Consider the following 18952-nt stretch of genomic DNA (forward strand, 5'->3'; position numbering starts at 1 on the left):
GGTGGTTGTATGGATTAACTGAGTTAAACCATATAAAGGACTTAGGATGGAGTCTGGCTCATAATAAGTGGTCATCAAGTGTTAGCTAGTGTTTTACTGCCATGATTAATTCTGTCTTTACAATCTTCATCATCTTCTTCAAGGATGCTGTGAATGAAGATGCCCTCACTGTGTGGGGTTTGGAAGGCTGGATTCAGCCCTACGGGCTAAGTGGTACAAGTTGCAGAATCTTTTGAGCCTCAATTTCCTCATCTGAAAAATAGGAATCATATTTTTTTAATTTACTTTTTATTTTATGTTGGAGTATAGTTGATTTACAATGTTGTGTCAGCTTCAGGTGTACAGGTGTACTGTAGCTAAGTCAGCTAAAGTGACTTAGCTGTACATACACATATATCCATCCTTTTTCAGATTCTTTTCCCATATAGGTTATTACAGAATATTGAGTAGAGTTCCCTGTGCTGTACAGCAGGTCCCTGTTGACTATCCATTCCATGTATAGTAGTGTGTATATGTCAATCCCAAACTCCCTGCCTGTTCCTCCCCGCTCCCACCTTTCCCTCTTGGCAACCATAAGTCTGCTTTCGAAGTCTGTGAGTCCGTTTCTATTCTGCAAATAAACTCATCTGTATCATCCTTCTAGATTCCAAATATAAGTGATATCATATGATATTTGTCTTTCTCTATCTGACTTACTTCACCCAGCATGACAATCTCCAGGTCCATCCATGTTGCTGCAAATAGCATTATTTCACTCTTTTTCATGGCTGAGTAATAATTCCATTGTATATATGTACCACGTCTTCTTTATCCATTCCTCTGTCGATGGACATTTAGGTTGCTTCCATGTCTTGGCTATTGTAAATAGTGCTGCTATGAACATTGGGGTGCATGTATCTTTTCGAATTATGGTTTTCTGCAGATATATGCTCAGGAGTAGGATTGCTGGATCATATGGTAGTTCTATTTTTAGTTTTCTGAGGAACCTCCATACTGTTCTCCATAGTGGCTGTACCAATTTACATTCCCACCAACAGTGCAAGAGGGTTCCCTTCTCTCCACACCCTCTCCAGCATTTATTGTTTGTAGACTTTTTGATGATGGCCATTCTGACTGGTGTGAGGTGACACCTCATTACAGTTTTGATTTGCATTTCTCTAATAATTAGTGATGTTGAGCACCTTTTCATGTGCTTTTTGGCCACCTGTATGTCTTCTTTGGAGAAATGTATATTTAGATTCTTTTGAATTTCATTCTTTTACATGTAGGTGTCCAGTTTTCCCAGCACCACTCATTGAAGAGACTGTCTTTTCTCCATTGTATATTCTTGCCTCCTTTGTCAATAGATTAATTGACCATAGGTGTGTGGGTTTATTTCTGGCATTTCTCTCCTGTCCCGTTGATCTATATTTCTGTCTTTGTGCCAGTACCATACTGTTTTGATGACTGTAGCTTTGTAGTATAGTCTGAAGTCAGGGAGGCTGATTCCTCCAGCTCCATTTTTATTTCTCATAATTGTTTTGGCATATTTTGGGGTCTCATAATTTGGGGTCTTTTGTGTTTCCACACAAATTTTGAAATTTTTTGTTCTAAAAAATAAGAATAATATTGACACTTACTTCACAGAGGCATCCTGACATTTAGAGGAGATCATTCCTATACAGCACAGGACCTCACACATATGTTCTGTCAATGTGGTGTCAGTGTGAGCCCAGGTGGAATGAATGACCTGTCTTATTCCCACATTCTGCGAGTCTTCCATCCTAACTGGAGCAGCTCATCCCCCTCTGTGCCTGGCTTTTGTTTCCTCTCCCCTTTCCCACTTATCTTTCTGCTTCTTTCCTGTCCATTTCCCTCTTCCTCAGGCTAAAGTGGATAATGAGATCCTTAATTACAAAGACCTGGCAGCTCTCCCCAAGGTTAAGTCCATCTACGAGGTACAACGCCCCGACGTCATTTCCTACGAGCCTCATTCCAGATACACGTCCGACGAGATGCTGGAGAGGTGTGGCTATGGAGAGGTATGGCATCTCGCCCTCTCTCTGGGGCTATTGGAGGAGAGGAGGGCCCTCAGGGTCCCCAGGCCCCTGCATCACAGAGACTTCAGCCTCCATAGTGTTGGCCCCAGACTCTTTTAAACTGGTATTTATAGTCAACACTTAAAAATCAAGTGATTTCATCCAAAATCTGGCTTCTCTTGAAAAACCGGAGCTGGCAACACTATACCAGTGTTTCCACCACCTAGAGATGGGGAGCAGCTCCCTCTATAGGCAGGCCATGGGCTCCCCAGTTCTCCCCGATCCCCGCTACTCTCTGAGAATCCCAACATAAAAGCCAAGAACCTGTGACCACTTAACACCTGAGCTGTTGTTTCTCTTACAGTGGAGAGATTTTATACATTGCCTACGGCTCTCATCCCCAGCTGTGCTCAGTGGCCATTTAGGTTTATAATCCCCAGTTAGGTAGGTTCTCTGGGTGTTGCACCTGGCCTTAAGCCCCTGCGCTCAGAGCAAGAGGCACTCTTATAAAAAGTCCACGTCAGAAGGCTTTTGAAATAATTAAATGGTTGCTGGACAAGAGAAAGTGTTCCCTGGAGAAGGCAGCGTGGCTGTTACCCTGGAGTTCCTGGCAGTTTACATCCCAGGAGGTTTCTCACCCCACCCCAGGCCCCCTGAGCTGAGATCATTTGGAGCTTCAGAAGGAGCCCCGGCCTCATCCGCACTTCACCACTGTCCCCTTCCTGTCTAAGGAGAATGGGGTTCCATTTGGTTTAAGAGCCCAATGCTGAGATTCTCTAAGTTCTGGCCTCTGAAATGGACCAGGAAAAGGGGACCAAGCGTTTGGAAGAAGCTGATTCTCCTGAAGCCAGAGATGGCAAACTGGGGCCCATAGGCCACAGCCAGGCCACAGCGAGCCCCCAGATTTGTTTTGTTTCACTCACAGAGTGTCTTTTTAAAATGTAAATTAGTTGTCAACATTTAAACATTAGGAGATTTCACATAAGAGTCTGCACTTCTGCCTTGTCTTGGAAACTTAAGAAGCTGTGTTAGCATGGGATGGACGGTCCAGCCTGGCCTGGGTGCCCTGGAGCTGAGCGCCATCCCCTCTGCAGGCGGTGCCCTCCATCCCCAGCTTGCCCCCCACCACCGGCCCAACTCCTGCATTGATGGCATCAGCCTGGCCCTTGCTTGGCCCTGCATTTGGGAGCCCTGCCCTGGGTCCTGTCCTTATGAGCCACAGAAGGGCATGAGTTGGTAGAGGCACAGGGAAGGGCCATGAACCGGCTCTGAGCTTGCGGTGGGGAAGCCCGGGGCCCAGGTGAAGCCCCCTACCGCTTCTTCCCTGAGGGGCCCCGAGCCATCTCATCCTGTCTCTGGGCTGTGTTTTTTTCCATTTGTAAAAAGAGCATAGTCTCAAGGTTTCCTCCCACCCGCGAGCACTGCTGATATTCTGGGAAGCTGAGGCTGTTCTCTGGGGTGGGGGACAAGGGGCAGCTGCAGGCTTCTCTCTGCTCCCTGTAACCACTCTCTGTCCCTCCCTCTTGCCCTCCTCTCTCCTTTCACTCCTTCCATGGCTGCCTTCAAACTTCGCTTCCAAGTCGCTGGGGACCTTATCTCCCTACTCCCAGGTAATTAAACTGGTTCCAGGAGACCTTTTCTATAATTGTGTCCTTTATGCTGACCAAGCAGACCCCCAATTTCCCCCCGACCCCCTGAAGCCCCTGAAGGTGCTCCCCCAATGCAAGCAGAGACAGGGAGACTTAGGAGCATGACCTGGAGGAAGTGGCAGTGGCTTAAAGGGTAGAGATGGCTGCGAGCGAACCTTTCTACCCAGAGATGGCCTCCCTGATGCTTCTGTGATCCTTGGCCAGGATTCCAGGGTCCTGACCCACGGGTTCCATTCAAGGGCATGTGAGTGATGGGTGAAGGCCCTGAAGAGTCTCTGCAGCCTTCCTCGGGCTGTGCATGTAACCCAGGGAGGGGGTCTCTGTATTCAGAAGGGCAAAACCGTGCTTCAGCCCCTGGGATCCCAGATTCCATGTCACTTCCCCACCTGACTGCTGGACCCTTGGGCTATAGGCCCCCCTAATGGCAGATCTTGCTCATGGCCCTGCTTCCTCCCCCAGGACATCTATGAGAACCTGGACCTCCGGCAGAGACGGGCCTCCAGCCCGGGATACATCGACTCCCCCACCTATGGCCGGCAGGGCATGTCCCCCACCTTCTCCCGCTCACCTCACCACTATTACCGCTCCGGTAAGGAAGGGGGAAGCTCCCAAAGGGACAGGAAGAGCCAGGGGGGACAACACGGTGCCTAGATGTCCCCAGCTGCTGAGACAGCATGGGGCTTCCCTGGGTTTTCTCCATTACAACGTGGTCCTCTGGAGGCTCGTGGCCACCCAGGCCTCACTGAGTCCCTGCAGATGCCACTGGCAGGGGAAGAAGAGGGGTTCATGGTACTGAGATGCAGCAGGAAGGTGGGTGGCGTGCTGCTGCGGGGAGGGGAGTGGCAGGAATCCCAGCCGTCCTGGCTGGAAGAAAACGTCTCCATCCTCATCCTTTGTCCTGTCCCATCCAGAGGGCAGAACCAGAGGATCAGAAATGGGGCAGTGTCCTGGCCTTCGCCTGAGGGCCACCCTGAGGTTAGGGATGAAGCAGGCAGGGCAATTAAGGGAGGGGCCCAGGTGGGGAGCTAAGAGGAGCAAAGATGCCTTCCTGAAGCTCAGTGCTGTTGACTCTTACAACCCACAAAATCTGACTTTGGGGTGAAGCAAGACAACAGGGTCAAGCCTGTTTCTGCAGACCCGGTGCATGAGAGCACAGCCCCCATCCCTGCTGTCATCGCCTCACTGCTGCCGTAACCACCGCCACTGCATTAATGCCTGTTTTTTCTGTGCCTCTGCTCTCTCTGGGGACCACTGCCTGCGTGCTCCAGGGCCCGAGAGTGGCCGGAGCTCTCCATACCATAGCCAGTTAGATGTGAGGTCCTCCACTCCGACCTCTTACCAGGCTCCCAAGCACTTTCACATCCCAGGTAGGCTGCCAGCCCGGAATTCCTGGCATGGGTGCATGCTCTGTGGTGTCGCCGGGCGCCCTGCACCGGCACCGAGGAGAAACTGGGTGCTGGGGACTCTCCCCAACCAGTCACCCGCACTAACTGGCCTCCAGCTCCAACACGCCCACTGGCCATAGCCCACTCCCTAGACAGAACCAGCCTTGATTAGGACCACCAGGAAGCAGCCCAGGGAAGTGCCTCGAATGTCCAAGGGCTGTGATGGGACATGGCAGTAACTGTGCTGAAGGTCATGGGCTTTTGGGATTGAATCCTTGATTCTGCTGCTTATAAGCTTGTGACCTCAGACCAGCTACTTAGCTTCCTTGAGCCTGTGTTGTTCCTTCTGGACAGCCAGGCACTGTTCTGGGTCCTGAAAGTGCAACTGTGTTCAAACCAGCCCAGATCCTTCAGGGTGTTTAAGTTCTAATGTGGGGAGAGAGCTAATAAATGAGTAAACAAATAAGTAAAAGGATAATTTCAGGAGATATAGGTGCTAAACATAATAAAACAGGGCACTGCGATAGAGTGACGGCGTGGGGGAGGCTGGGCTATGTGAGGTGGTCAGGGAGGGCTTCTTGGAGGAGGTGACATTGAAGCCAAAAGAGACCCCAGGGAAAAACATCCTGGGCAGAGGGAACAGCAAGTCCAAAGGCCCTGAAACACTGAGCCTGCAGCTGGCCAGCATGGCTGAAGGTGGTGAGCATGAGGGAAAGTGATGGGAGGTAAGGGGAAGGCAGGGGCTGGGTGACCTGGGACAAAGTCTCACCCTGAGCTACAGCAGAGCCGAGCCTAGACCCCAGTCTCCCAACTCTTAGCTCAGGTTTTCACTCCCCACTCACTTTTCCCCAAGAGTTGGTCTTGCCGTTTCATCTACACCTTTCTCAGTTGCCCCAGAAAGGTCCCATCCAGCCTACTGGGGAGGAGGGGGTGAGAGTGCTGAACTGTGGCTGCGGGGTTCTGGGGATGCCCACGTGGAATGAGGCATGGCTGCTGGGTGGGCACCTTCCCGCATGGGGTCTTGCTGAGCACGCGCCCGCCTTATGCCTGCATGCCCACCATCCAAGCCCCAAGCCCCTGCCTCAGCCCCATTTGAATCCATCCATTCCTTTCCCCTCACCTTTCTTGGAACCTGATGGGATGAGGTTGGAAGCTCACCTTTGGAAGAGGAAGTCCACTGGGGGAAAGATGGGGGAGCCTTGGGAGAAGCTGCTAACCACCTCTCTCTTCTGGGACCCACTGACCAACTGGCCGTCTCCTTTTCTCCTGTCTTTCTCTCTCCTCCCCACTGTCCCTTCCCGGTCTGACTGGCAGCTGGAGAAAGTAACATCTACCGGAAACCCCCGATCTACAAACGGCATGGTATGGTCGGGGGCAGAGAGGGCTTGGCCAGGCAAGGGGAGGGGCAGTTAATCATCTGTGCAGATGGCTCTGTAGGGCCACCAGAGGGACACATACAAGGCTGCAACTTGGTCCTTCTTGTCGGCTGCCCCCCAGTCACTCAAGGTGGCCTTGGGGAGGGGGTTGGTGTCATTTCAAAACGGCAAGGAAGGCCTTGTATCCCCTACATCCTTTCCCACCATCTCCTCACTACCCCCCTTGCCCTGCTATCTGCTATCCTAAAGCCCATGGTCCGAGAAACCCTTGTCAAATGCCCTGGGAGAGTGACACTCCAAGGCGCTGGTACTCACACTTGGACGTTCGTTAGAATCGTGTGGAATGCATACAGATTCCTGGGCCCACCCCAGACTTAATGAATCCAAATTTTGTATTTGTTACAGTTTCTCCAGGTGATTCTAATGCCCAGCCCAGCTTGGGAACCACTGCTCTAAACTGTTCTCAGTCACCATGTCCTCAGAGTAGATGGAGGCCTGGAGAGGGGATACGGATGAGAAAGGAGCTGAGGGTGCCTTCATTCATTCATCCATATAGTGTTTCTTACAGAACTGTCTGTGGGCCAACTGCACCCAAGAGATTTATTTAAAAAACAGATACCTTGGCCCCCTCCCCTGCCCTAGACCTCCTTAATTAGAAATACTAAAGAGTTTGCCCTACGAATCTGCCCTGTAACCAGTTCCATTCACGATTCCTACCTGTTCTCCCTATGGGAACCACCACTGAGACCTGTTCATTCTTGCAAAAGCACTCAGTTGAATGAGCACACCCCTTCCTCTGAGGATGCAGAGGCACAGCTGCCACCCTGTATCACCCTTAGGTACCTATGGGTACCTATGGGATCACAGGGGGAACACAGAATTGGATGAGCATGGAGACAGGCAGAAGCAGCCCTGTACTGGGATCTAAACTCACTGAGCTGGTGGAGGAGGTGGTACAAGTATAAATAGTGGCTCTGGGTGCTTACGATCTGACAGTTTAGACAAACATCCTCGACTTCAGAGCGGACTGGGCTGGGGTCCAGGTGAGTCCTGAGCAGTGCACATCTACATGTGGCTGTGGAGGACACGCCATGTACCCCCAGTGGCCACAGAAAGGCACCAACCCTGACAAAGGTAGTTTAACTTTATATCCAGAAAAGGCCCCCAGGTCCCAAGCCCCTCAGGACTGTGTGGGATTTTCTAGGTGGGCCTGAGGGGCAGCACCAAAGCAGGCTCAGGAGGAGTCTGGGCTGGAGGTGGATTGTGCAGATAAGAGGGTGGATGAAAGGGCTGAATGAGAACGGCTGGAGTGGGAAGGGCTGCACAGGACCCACATCAAAGAGGATTTGCAAGCTTTGGGAGCAAGTGCTGCTGGCTGGCTGAGAGCCATCCCAGGACCCTCTGCTGCTCTGGCTCCACGGAGCCTAGGGCTTGTCCCTTTAGCTTCTCCCTCCTAAGGAATGATCAGGGGCCCCATCTCCTTTCCCCAGCCCTCTCTCTGCCCTTTTCAGCTTCTCACCAGTCTTGGGTATGAGAGTCATTGCCCTGGAAGGTTTTGTGCCTACAGTGGGTTTGATGGTCACCCCCGTGTTGTGGACTTCAGGAGGAAGCTTAGAGCTGGATGATGCCTCAGCCAGCAGACCAGTTCTGATACAGACAAGGAAACTGAGGCGGAGAGGGGCACGATTTGCCCAGTGCTACAGCTGAATTAAGTGGCAGAACTGGAACCAGAACCCAGCGTTGCTGACTCCCTGGCCAGTGCTCCTTCCCTCAGGCCGTCTAGTCTCCCCCAAGCAGGATTTGTCATTTCACTATGAGGAGAAAGGTGACCTGGCTCAACATGCAGCAGGCCCTGCTTGGCGATCCCACCCAAGACGTGGCTCCAATCCACAACAAGGCTGGCTTCTAGAGGGTGAGGAACGTAGTAAGGGCAAGGACTCACCTGGGACCTGTCTAATCTTACTTAAAGGAGCCACGGCCTTAGTGTTCACTTAGGAGAGTCTGTGGAATTGGTAGGAGGAGCCCTGAGCTGGGGTCTGATCCAGTTCTGGTCTAACTTGCTATGTGGTCTGAGCAAGACCCTTCCCCTCTCAGGTGTTCAGATTCCCAACCGTAAAATCAGAGGCTTGGCCTCAGTGCTTTTCCAGCTCCGATGCTCCGTGTCCCAGACGCTGGCCTGGACGTGGCCTCAACCCCCAGGGCTGGAGCCTGGCTGAGACAAGGGAGAGTGTGTCCAGGACCCTCTTCTAGGACATTCTGCCTCCCTGAAGCTCTCTCTTTGGGTCCTTTGCAGGTGATTTGTCGACAGCAACCAAGAGCAAAACAAGTGAAGACATCAGCCAGGCCTCCAAGTACAGCCCAGCCTACTCGCCAGACCCCTACTGTGCTGCGGAGTCTGAGTACTGGACCTACCATGGGTCCCCTAAAGGTATCACCCATCACAGGGGAGCCAGGACCAGAGCCCCGTCACCTACGCCAGGGACACAGGGCCAGCACAGACAGTTGCCCACTCCTTCACACGATAGTTCATTTATTCATTCAGCAAACAGGTACTAAGGGCAGCCATGGGCCCTAGGGAGATACTAGGAAGCAAACTAGATCAGGTCCTTGCCCTTGTGTATGAGACATCGGCCCCAACTGGAGAGGGAGGTGATGGACAGCAGGTGAGGTACAGGAGGTAGAAGAGCTGATGGTAGGGGCATGCTGTCCAGTCTGGAAGATGACAAAAGCTGCTCAGATGCAGAGCCTCAGCTACCACAGGAAGGGTGAGGAGCAGGTAAGCCAGCAGAGTGTAGAAATGCACCTGCAAAGACCCAAGATGGGAGGGTAGGCTCCACTGGAGCAAAGGATTGGCTGTCAGCTCAACCTTGAGCTCAGGGAGGGGAGGGGGTGGGGGATGAGAGGCCAGATCCCACAGGGCCTTGTGGGTTGAGGTCAGGATTTTGGTCTTTATCCAAAATAGGAAGAAGTTGTTAAAAGTGGTGACAGGATCAGATTTGTGTTTTTAAGAGACCACTTTGGCTGTAGGTGGAAAATGGTTTGGAGAACAGAAAAGAGAGGATGTTGGGAGATGGAAGGCTCTCACAGGCACCCTGGCAAGGGGTCCTAATGGTCCTCAAGGTGCCATCCCACCTAATCAGACATCCCAGGCTGTTTCTTTTAAGTATGGGGAGGAGTTGTCAGTAAGTGCCACTTTGATTCAACACATTACCTTTAGTAATGAATGTCCATTTTGAACAAAGCTTCATGGGAGCTCAGAGATGACCCTGTGCCACCCTCAAAGAATTCTCCACTTAGAAAGGGGATAAGACACAAGCACAACTATAACCCAAAGTAGACAGTGACCAGTGCCCATGGGAGATAGTGTTCAGAGGCTGCACAGGCAAGAGGGACCAGACCCAACAGGCATGGGGGGAAGAGGGGGAATCTTGGATGAGACTATTTCAGTCACACACACACACACACAAAAGAAACAAAAAAAAAGAAAAACCACCTCCAAAAGGCTTAAGCCAAAACAGGGATTTTTCTGGGTCATGTGACCGAAAGTTTTTGAGGCATAGCTGGATCTAGAGGTAGATGAACATCATCAGGACTTGACCTGTCCTGTGGGTTGGGTGGCTCCAGTCTCAGGCTGATTCTGCCCTTACCATGGGAAGACGAGTTCTGGCAGGTCCGGGCTTACCCCCCATCCTTGGCAGAAAGAGGGCTTTTTCTCCTACCAGTCGCAGGAAAAGTCCCAACGTTGAGGTTTATTAGATCTGTCTGGGCAGTCAGCTTCACCTGCACTTTCCAGCCCAAGAATGGGAAGGGATGCTGGCCATCTCAGTATAGGGAGGCCCATGGTGGAGGCAGTTCACCAAAGTGCACTTGTGTGGGGTCACTCAGCTAGAAAGTGGTGGAGCCAAGAGGAAAGCCCCACCTGTCAAGGCTGTACTGCCCCCCCACGCCCTCTCGCCTGAGCAGGCTGAGTGGGGAGCATGGGCGGGAGCTGATCCTAGCTGTCTTTTGGCAGTGCCCCGAGCCAGAAGGTTCTCATCTGGAGGAGAGGAGGACGATTTTGACCGCAGCATGCACAAGGTAAGCAGGCCACACCACTGAATGAGATGCTTAGATGGTATGTTACTGAGGATTTTTTCATTTGTGAGGGACAGAAACCAAATTCAAACTCACTCATGATAGAAAAGAGAAATGCAAAACTTGGCATAACTGAAAAGTCAACTGGTAGGATTAGCTGCAGGTACAACTTGATCCAGCTGCTAAACAAACTGCCATAGGGAAATTCACTCTCTCTGCTCTTATGCTGGATTGCCTCTGCATTGGCCTCATGCTCAAGCAGGTTCTTCTCATGTTGTGGTCAGTGGATGCCAGTGACTTGTGCATCACTGGTGGGGATGGAAGGTGGTGCAGCTGCTGAAAAGAGTTTGTGGTCCCTCAAAAAGTTACCACATAGAACTACCACAGAAACTGTCGACTGAAAAAAAAAACAAAAAACCGCACAACCTAAAAGTTGAGAATTATGTTTTATTCAGCAGACATACCGAGGACCTAAGCCCAGGAGACAGCCTCTCAGATAGGTCTGAGAGAGTGTTCCAAAGAGGTAAGGGAGGAGCCAGGAGTATGTAGGAGTTTTTGCAAAAATAAAATCAGGAAGTCGAACATCACAAGATTGCTGCTAATTAATGAAAAAACAGACATCTACAGTTAATGAATTTAGTGCTTTTCTATGTATGGGAAGATGCAAGGCCCTTGGCTCATTGAAATCATTCCTTTAATATGCACCTTAACTATCTAGGGCCAGTATCCTGTTTTTCTCCATCCTGAATCCCCTCAGGCTGCACCATTGGTGGTGGCTGCAGAGGTTGATGGCTTGATGGCTTGTTTACTGATACGGCAGGTGACATTCTTTGCTCACAGTGCTTCCTCTTGGCCATAAATTCAACCAATGTTTGGGAGGCATTTCATGACCAATTTTGTCCCTCAGGGCTAGGAAGGCTCATCCCTTGATCAGGCGAAGATTCTGCTGACAGGCCACTCGATGTGCTGATTTGTTTTGGATTAGACCCTGTTGATAATCTAAAATTCTCTGGATCACCTGTCTTATTAGTCTGTTGTGATCCAGGAAATGTTTTCCCTTGTTGCTTCTTCCCAGATCTAGAATTGCGCTATTACAATTATTCTACGTAGAGTTATGTATATGATCAACTAACTCGAGACATCATTAATTTTGCTGGAGGCTTGGTTACACTTTGGTAATGTAAGAGATAATAATCTCATAAAACAGACAGGATATAAGTAATACAGCTAGTAACATTAATAAACTGATAGTGCAGCAGAGAGAGGCACAAGGCATAAATAATTTGAAAATGCCAAGAGAGAACAAACTAAAACACTGATTAGTATAACTAGTTGTAATCTGGTCAAAATAAGCCATCAAGTCCACAGGGGAGCCAGCTAGAGAAGCCAAATTCTGGAGGGATCAGGTAGAGAGAAAAAGATAAATGTTTTGTCTTCGTTTACAAAGGTATACTTTATCAACTTGTTGAAGGTCATAGTTAGCGTAAGAGGAAAGGTTTTCTGGAAAACAGAGATTAAAAACCAGTATATTTCAGAAAAAAGTCATAAAATTATAAGTCATATTCATCAATTCATTCCTGTTCATCTAGATGAAGTTGTCAGGTTTTCCATTAGTGTTTTTTAATTTCTTACCCAGTTCAGGAGTAAGATCTAAAAGTTACCAGAAACTTGTATTTATCAAAAGTCCTTTTTATGAATCTTCACTAAGATCTTCATATATAAAAGCATCAGAGTAAAACAATGATTGTGTATAAACAACAGGACTTAAAATGGCATGGTTAAAGATCTGATTGATTATAATGTAACTGACAGGAAACTTGGATATTTCTGTGACATACAACATCCTAAGATAACACCTAGAATTATGACTGATAACCTTAAACCAGGCCATACCAGATTTTTAGTAATTCCATACAAATTTTGGAATATCTATAGTAATGACATTTACCCATACAATATAACCTAAGAAGGTTTATCTCCAATCACTTGACAGTGCTTCTCAAGTAAGCCTAAATTAGTCTAACATTTCTTTCTGAGATGTCGCAGGGTTTCTTTGAAGCATCCCAGAGTTAGCTGGAAGTCAAAAGAACTTCAGTTAGAATTTGTTATTTGGGAAGCTTTGTCAAAAATATCAAAAAGTTTCAAAACACTTGGTCAAATAGGATCATAGGTCACTGTGAAACAATACTTATTCACTTAAAGTGACAAAAGATTTCAAAAACAAATACAGATGACTTACAGAAAAAGAATCTCACATAATCTGTTTTCAAAAGCAGTATTTCAAGATAACTTTGTTCTCTTAGCAGAGAGAGGAACCAAATCCAGTCTTGCACCAGCCTACTTTTAATAGTAATAACCACTTACCTAATTGAATTTAATCCAATCCCAGCCTGACCACAGTACAAAAGTCCTTTTCAGGGCTCCCTTTTTACAAACCTTCCACAACTTTCTCTATTCTTGTTAGTCTGTCCCTTATTTTTCCATCCAGAAACAACCAGCTCTAGGACAAAATCATTCTTTCCACTTAACAAAATGCACTTCCATTCTTCATACCTTCTTTTGCTGAAAAAAACACACCCTACTTTCCTTGCATACTGAAATGTTTCCCTTATTATCTTTAGTAGCTTTAATTACATATTATAATTTTAACCCTTAAAAACGTTAATCTCTAGTGAAAACTGACAAGTAGCAAGTAATTGTGAACTGTTTGTCATACCAGCATTCCTGATTGGCATATCACTTAACCTCTAGAAACATACATCTTCTCATAGCATAATTTCTTTCCTCAATGTGGTACAAGAGATATGTCTAGTAAACCCAAACATCTTTAGTTTCCTTCTTGTAATGAGACAAAAGTAGGTAAATTTAGACCTGTTTAGCAAATAATGTTTGAGTATTTTATCTTATTTGAAGTGACCTGGATAGTCAGTGGATTCCCATTACTTAAATTAATTTAGCAAGGGCTGAGGAATCAGGATGGCAGAGGAACAGGACATGGAGCTCACCTCTTCCCACAGATACATCAAAAATACATCTACAAGTGGAACAATTTGCACAGAAAATCTAAACACTGGCCTCAGACTTCTGAAAGGGCAAGAAAACCTCCACATAACCAGATAAGACAAAAGAAAAAGAAAGACAGAAAGGAATCAGGACAGGACCTGCGCCGCAGGGAGGGAGCTGTGAAAGAGGAAAGGTTCCCACGTCCTGGGAGGTTCGCTCACCTGTGGGGAGATCAGCCTGGACAGAGGGGGAGCTTCAGAGCCTCGGAGGAGAGTGCAGCAACCAGTCTGTGGAAGGCAAAACGGATAGTGACCTGCACAGATGGTCAGTACTGCCGCCCTGTGCTCCCCAGCCTGAGACCCTTGTCCACCTGCATGGGCAGGGGCTGGGTGCTGAAGCCTGGGCTTTGGAGGTCAGAGCCAGGGAGAGGGCCAGGATTGGCTATGCAGAGACAGCCTGAAGAGGGTGGAGTGTGGCAACTGAGGGTGCACTAGGAAGAAGCCTGGGCCGCCACAGAGGCAAGGTACCATTGCTGGGGGGCATGCAAGGAGAGGGGTGGGACCACCATAGGAGATTCTTTCCCTGTGCGTACGTTCTCAGGCAACAGGACACCACCTACGTGAGCTCCAGGGGCAGGTGCGAGCCACCACTGCCATCATGGGCTCCAGAGGCAGGCACGGGCAGCTGCCACCAATAAGAGAACCGTGATCAGGCGCCAAGTGCTGTCCCTGCTGTCGCAGGAGTGTGCGGGCCACCACCGCAAATACGAGACCCGCAAGCAGCCACCAAGCACTGTCCCTGCTATTTCGGGAGTGTGTGGGCCACCGCCACCATTAAGAGACCCACGAGCAGGTACCAATCACTCCACCCAATGTCCGGGGAGCACGCACAGGCCGTGAGCAAGCTCCAGTCGCTGTCCCTGCTGTCCCGGGAGTGCGTGGGCCACCGCTGCTACTAAGAGACACGGAGGCAGACAACAGTCTCTGCCCCTACTGGCCTGGGGGCACACGGGCCACTGCTGCTGCTGGGAGACCCGTGAGTAGGCACCGATTGCTGCTCCTGCCATACCAGGAGTGTGCACAGGCCGCCACACATCCACACACCATTTGAAAGGAATAATGGCCAGCACACACTAAGGAAAGAGGCAGAAAGCATCCAAACTAAAAGCACCTCGATTCTGGACAAGATGGTGGAGTAGAAGGACTTGAGCTCACCTCATCTCACAAAAACACCAAAATCACAACTGACTGCTGAACAACCACTGACAAAAAAGATTGGAACCTACCAGAAAAGGTATTTTATACCCAAAGAGAAAGAAGAGGCCACAATGAGATGGTAGGAGGGGCACTTTTTCGATATAATCAAATCCCATGCCTGCTGGGTGGGTGACCCACAGACTGGAAAATAATTGTATTGCAGAGGTTCTCCCACAGGAGTGAGAGTTCTGAGCCCAACGTCAGGGTCCCCACCCTGAGGGTCTGGCATCGGGAGGAGAAGCCCCCAGAGCATTTGGCTTTGAAGGCCAGCAGTTCTTGAGTGCAGGAGCTCCACAGATGAGGGGAAACAGATTCCACTCTTGGAGGGACCCAGCACAAAGCAGTGACTCCACAGGAGCCTGGACTAGACCTACTTGCAGATCTTGGAGGGTCTCCAGGGAAGGTGGAGGTCAGCTGTGGCTCACTGTGGGGGCAAGGACACTGGCGGCAAAGGCCCCAGGGAATATTGATTGGCATGAGTTCTCAGGGAGGGTGCAATTTTGGCACCGAGACCTGGTCCCACCCAACAGCCTGTAGGCTCCAGTGCTGGAACACCTCAGGCCAAACAACAAGCAGGGCAGGGGACACAGCCCCACCAATCAACAGACAGGCTGCCTAAAGTTGTACTGAGCTCACAGCCACCTCTAAACATACGCCTTGACATGGCCCTGCCCACCAGAGGGACAAGACCCAGATCCACCCACCAGTGGGGCAGGCACCAGTCCCTCCCACCAGGAAGCCTGCACAAGCCCCTGGATCAACCTCACCCACCAGGGGGCAGACACCAGAAGCAAGAGGAAATACAATCTTGCAGCGTGTGGAAGGGAGACCATAAACACAGAAATTTAGAAAAAAATGAGACGGCAGAGAAATATGTTCCAGACAAAGGAACAAGATAAAAACCCAGAAGAACAACAAAGTGAAGTGGAGATAGGCAATCTACCTGAAAAAGAATTCAGAGTAATGATAGTAAAGATGATCCAAGATCTCAGAAAAAGAATGGAGGCACAGACTGAGAATACAAGAAATGTTTAAAAAAGAGCTAGAAGATCTAAAGAACAAAGAAACAGAGATGAACAATACAATAACTGAAATGAAAAACACACAAGAAGGAATCGGTAGCAGAATAAACGAGGCAGGCAGGAGAATGAATAAGTGGAAGAGAGAGTGGTTGAAATCATTGCCGTGGAACAGAATAAAGAAAAAAGAATGAAAAGAAATGAGGATAGTCTCAGACACCTCTGGGACAACATTAAATGCACGAACATTCGCATTATAGGGGTCCCAGAAGGGAAAGAGAGAGAGAAAGTGCCTGAGAAAATACTGGAAGAGATTATCACTGAAAACTTCCCTAACATGGGAAAGGAAACACTCAATGAGGTCCAGGAAGTGCAAAGAGTCCCATACAGGATAAACTCAAGGAGGAACACGCCAAGACACATATTAATCAAACTGACAAAAGTTAAAGACAAAGAGAAAATAGAAAAAACAACAAGGGAAAAGCAACAAATAACATACAAGGGAATCCCCATAAGGTTAACAGCTGATTTTTCAGCAGAAACTCTGCAGGCCAGAAGGGAGTGGCATGATACATTTAAAGTGATGAAAGGGGAAAACCTATAACCAAGATTACGCTACCCAGCAAGGCTCCCATTCAGATTTGATGGAGAAATCAAAAGCTTTACAGAGAAGCAAAAGCTAAGAGAATTCAGCACCATGAAACCAGCTTTACAACAAATGCTAAAGGAACTTCTCTAGGCAGAAAAGAAAAGGCCACAACTAGAAACAAGCAACTTAGGAATGGGAAAACCCACCAACAAAGGCAAACATGCATTAAAGGTAGGAAATCAGCCACACACAAATATGATATCAAAACCAGCAGTCTTGAGGAGAGTACAATTGCAGGATATTGGAAATTCATTTCAAATTAAGAGACCAGCCACTTAAAAAATCTTGTATATGTATATAGACTGCTATATCAAAACCTCATGGGAGGGCTTCCCTGGTGGCGCAGTGGTTGCGAATCTGCCTGCCAATGCAGGGGACACGGGTTCGAGCCCTGGTCTGGGAAGATCCCACATGCCGCGGAGCAACTAGGCCCGTGAGCCACAACTACTGAGCCTGCACGTCTGGAGCTTGTGCTCCGCAACAAGAGAGGCCGCCGAACCGTGATGAAGAGTGGCCCCCGCTTGCCACAACTAGGGAAAGCCCTCACACAGAAACGAAGACCCAACACAGCCAAAAATAAATAAATAAATAAATAATAAAAAATAAAGGAATTCCTTTTGAAAAAAAAAACCTCATGGGAACTGCAAACCAAAAATCTACAATAGATATACAAGCAAAAATGGAAAAGGAATCCAAACAAAACACTAAAGAGAGTCATCAAATCACAAAAGAGAACAAAAGAGGAAGGGAAGAAAAAAGACCTACAAAAACAAACCCAAAAGCAGCCACATAGCACAGATAGATCAGCTCAGTGCTTTGTGACCACCTAGAGGGGTGGGATAGGGAGGGTGGGAGGGAGACGCAAGAGGGAGGAGATATGGGGATATATGTATATGTATAGCTGATTCGCTTTGGTATAAAGCAGAAACTAACACGCCATTGTAAAGAAATTATACTCCAATAAAGATGTTAAAAAAAAAAAACCCAAAACAATTAACAAAATGGCAGTAACAGCATACATGTCGGTAGTTACCTTAAATGTAAATGGATTAAATGCTCCAGCCAAAAGACATAGGCTGGCTGAACTGATACAAAAACAAGACCCATATATATATGTCTACAAGAGACCCACTTCAGCCCTCAGGACACATACAGACTGAAAGTGAGGGGATGGAAAAAGGTATTCCATACAAATAGAAATCAAAAGAAAGCTGAAGTCGTGATACTCAGATGAAATAGACTTTAAAATAAAGACTCTTGCAAGAGACAAAGAAGTATGCTACATAATGATCAATGAATCAATCCAAGAGGAAGATATAATAACTGAAAATATATATGCACCCAACATAGGAGCACTTCAATATATAAGGCAAATGCTAACAGGCATAAAAGGAGAAATTGACAGTAACAAAATAATAGGGATTTTAACACTCCACTTACATCAATGGACAGCTCATCCAGACAGAAGATCAATAAGGAAACACAGGCCTTAAATGACAAATTAGATCAGATGGACTTAACTGATATTTATAGAACATTCCATCCAAAAGCAGCAGAATACATTTTCTTCTCAAGTGCACATGGAACATTCTCCAGGATAGATCATATCCTGGGCCAGAAATCAAGCCTCAGCAAATTTAAGAAAATTGAAATCATATCAAGCATCTTTTCTGACTACAACACTATGAGACTAGAAACCAATTACAGGGAAAAATCCTGTAAAAAACACAAACACGTGGAGTAATGAACATGAAAACAAAAATAAACAAGTGGAACCTAATTAAACTTAAAAGCTTTTGCACAGCAAAGGAAACCATAAACAAAATGAAAAGACAACCCACACAATGGAAGAAAATATTTGCAAACCAAGTGGCTGACAAGGGATTAATCTCCAAAATATACGAACAGCTCATGCAGCTCTATATCAAAAAAAAACAAACAATGCAATCAAAATATGGGCAGAAGATCTAAATATACATTTCTCCAAAGAAGACATACAGATGCCAAAAAGCACATGAAAAGATGCTCAACATCACTAATTATCAGAGAAATGCAAATCAAAACCACCATGAGGTATCACCTCACACCAGTCAGAATGGCCATCATCAAAAAGTCTACAAACAATAAATGCTGGAGAGGATGTGGAGAAAAGGGAACCCTCGTACACTGTTGGTGGGAATGTAAATTGGTACAACTGTTATGGAGAACAGTATGGAGGTTCCTTAAAAAACTAAAAATAGAACTACCATATGATCCAGCAATCCCACTCCTGGGTATATATACAGAGAAAACCATAATTCGAAAAGATACATGCACCCCAATCTTCATTGCAGCACTATTTACGATACCCAAGACATGGAAGCAACCTAAATGTCCATCTACATAGGAATGGATAATGAAGATGTGGTACATATCTACAATGGAATATTAGCCATAAAAAAATGTAATAATGCCATTTGCAGCAACATGGATGGACCTAGAGATAATCATACTAAGTGAAGTCAGACAGAAATACAAATATCA

At 47.6% G+C, this 18952-nt stretch overlaps 1 protein-coding gene and 1 long non-coding RNA gene across 3 annotated transcripts in view; one reads left to right on the forward strand and one right to left on the reverse strand.

The window, feature by feature from the left end:
• Positions 1-18952, forward strand: part of ABLIM3 (actin binding LIM protein family member 3) — a 145647-nt gene that overhangs the window by 109524 nt on the left and 17171 nt on the right. Inside the window, exons 11-15 of the mRNA XM_068536165.1 lie at positions 1866-2021; positions 4127-4256; positions 6367-6414; positions 8722-8856; positions 10441-10505. Of these exons, the coding sequence (XP_068392266.1) occupies positions 1866-2021; positions 4127-4256; positions 6367-6414; positions 8722-8856; positions 10441-10505 (534 nt within the window). The remainder of the gene's footprint in view (positions 1-1865; positions 2022-4126; positions 4257-6366; positions 6415-8721; positions 8857-10440; positions 10506-18952) is intronic.
• The window catches only part of LOC137759656 (uncharacterized), a 63525-nt gene continuing 56858 nt past the window's right edge, over positions 12286-18952 (reverse strand). For both annotated transcript variants that reach the window (XR_011073123.1, XR_011073122.1), the window contains exons 9-10: positions 13727-13792; positions 12286-12575 (exon numbers count right to left, since the gene is read on the reverse strand). This is a non-coding gene — a long non-coding RNA (uncharacterized lncRNA). The remainder of the gene's footprint in view (positions 12576-13726; positions 13793-18952) is intronic.

The sequence above is a fragment of the Eschrichtius robustus genome, chromosome 2 (assembly GCF_028021215.1).
Source record: "Eschrichtius robustus isolate mEscRob2 chromosome 2, mEscRob2.pri, whole genome shotgun sequence".
NCBI classification, from domain to species: Eukaryota; Metazoa; Chordata; class Mammalia; order Artiodactyla; family Eschrichtiidae; genus Eschrichtius; species Eschrichtius robustus.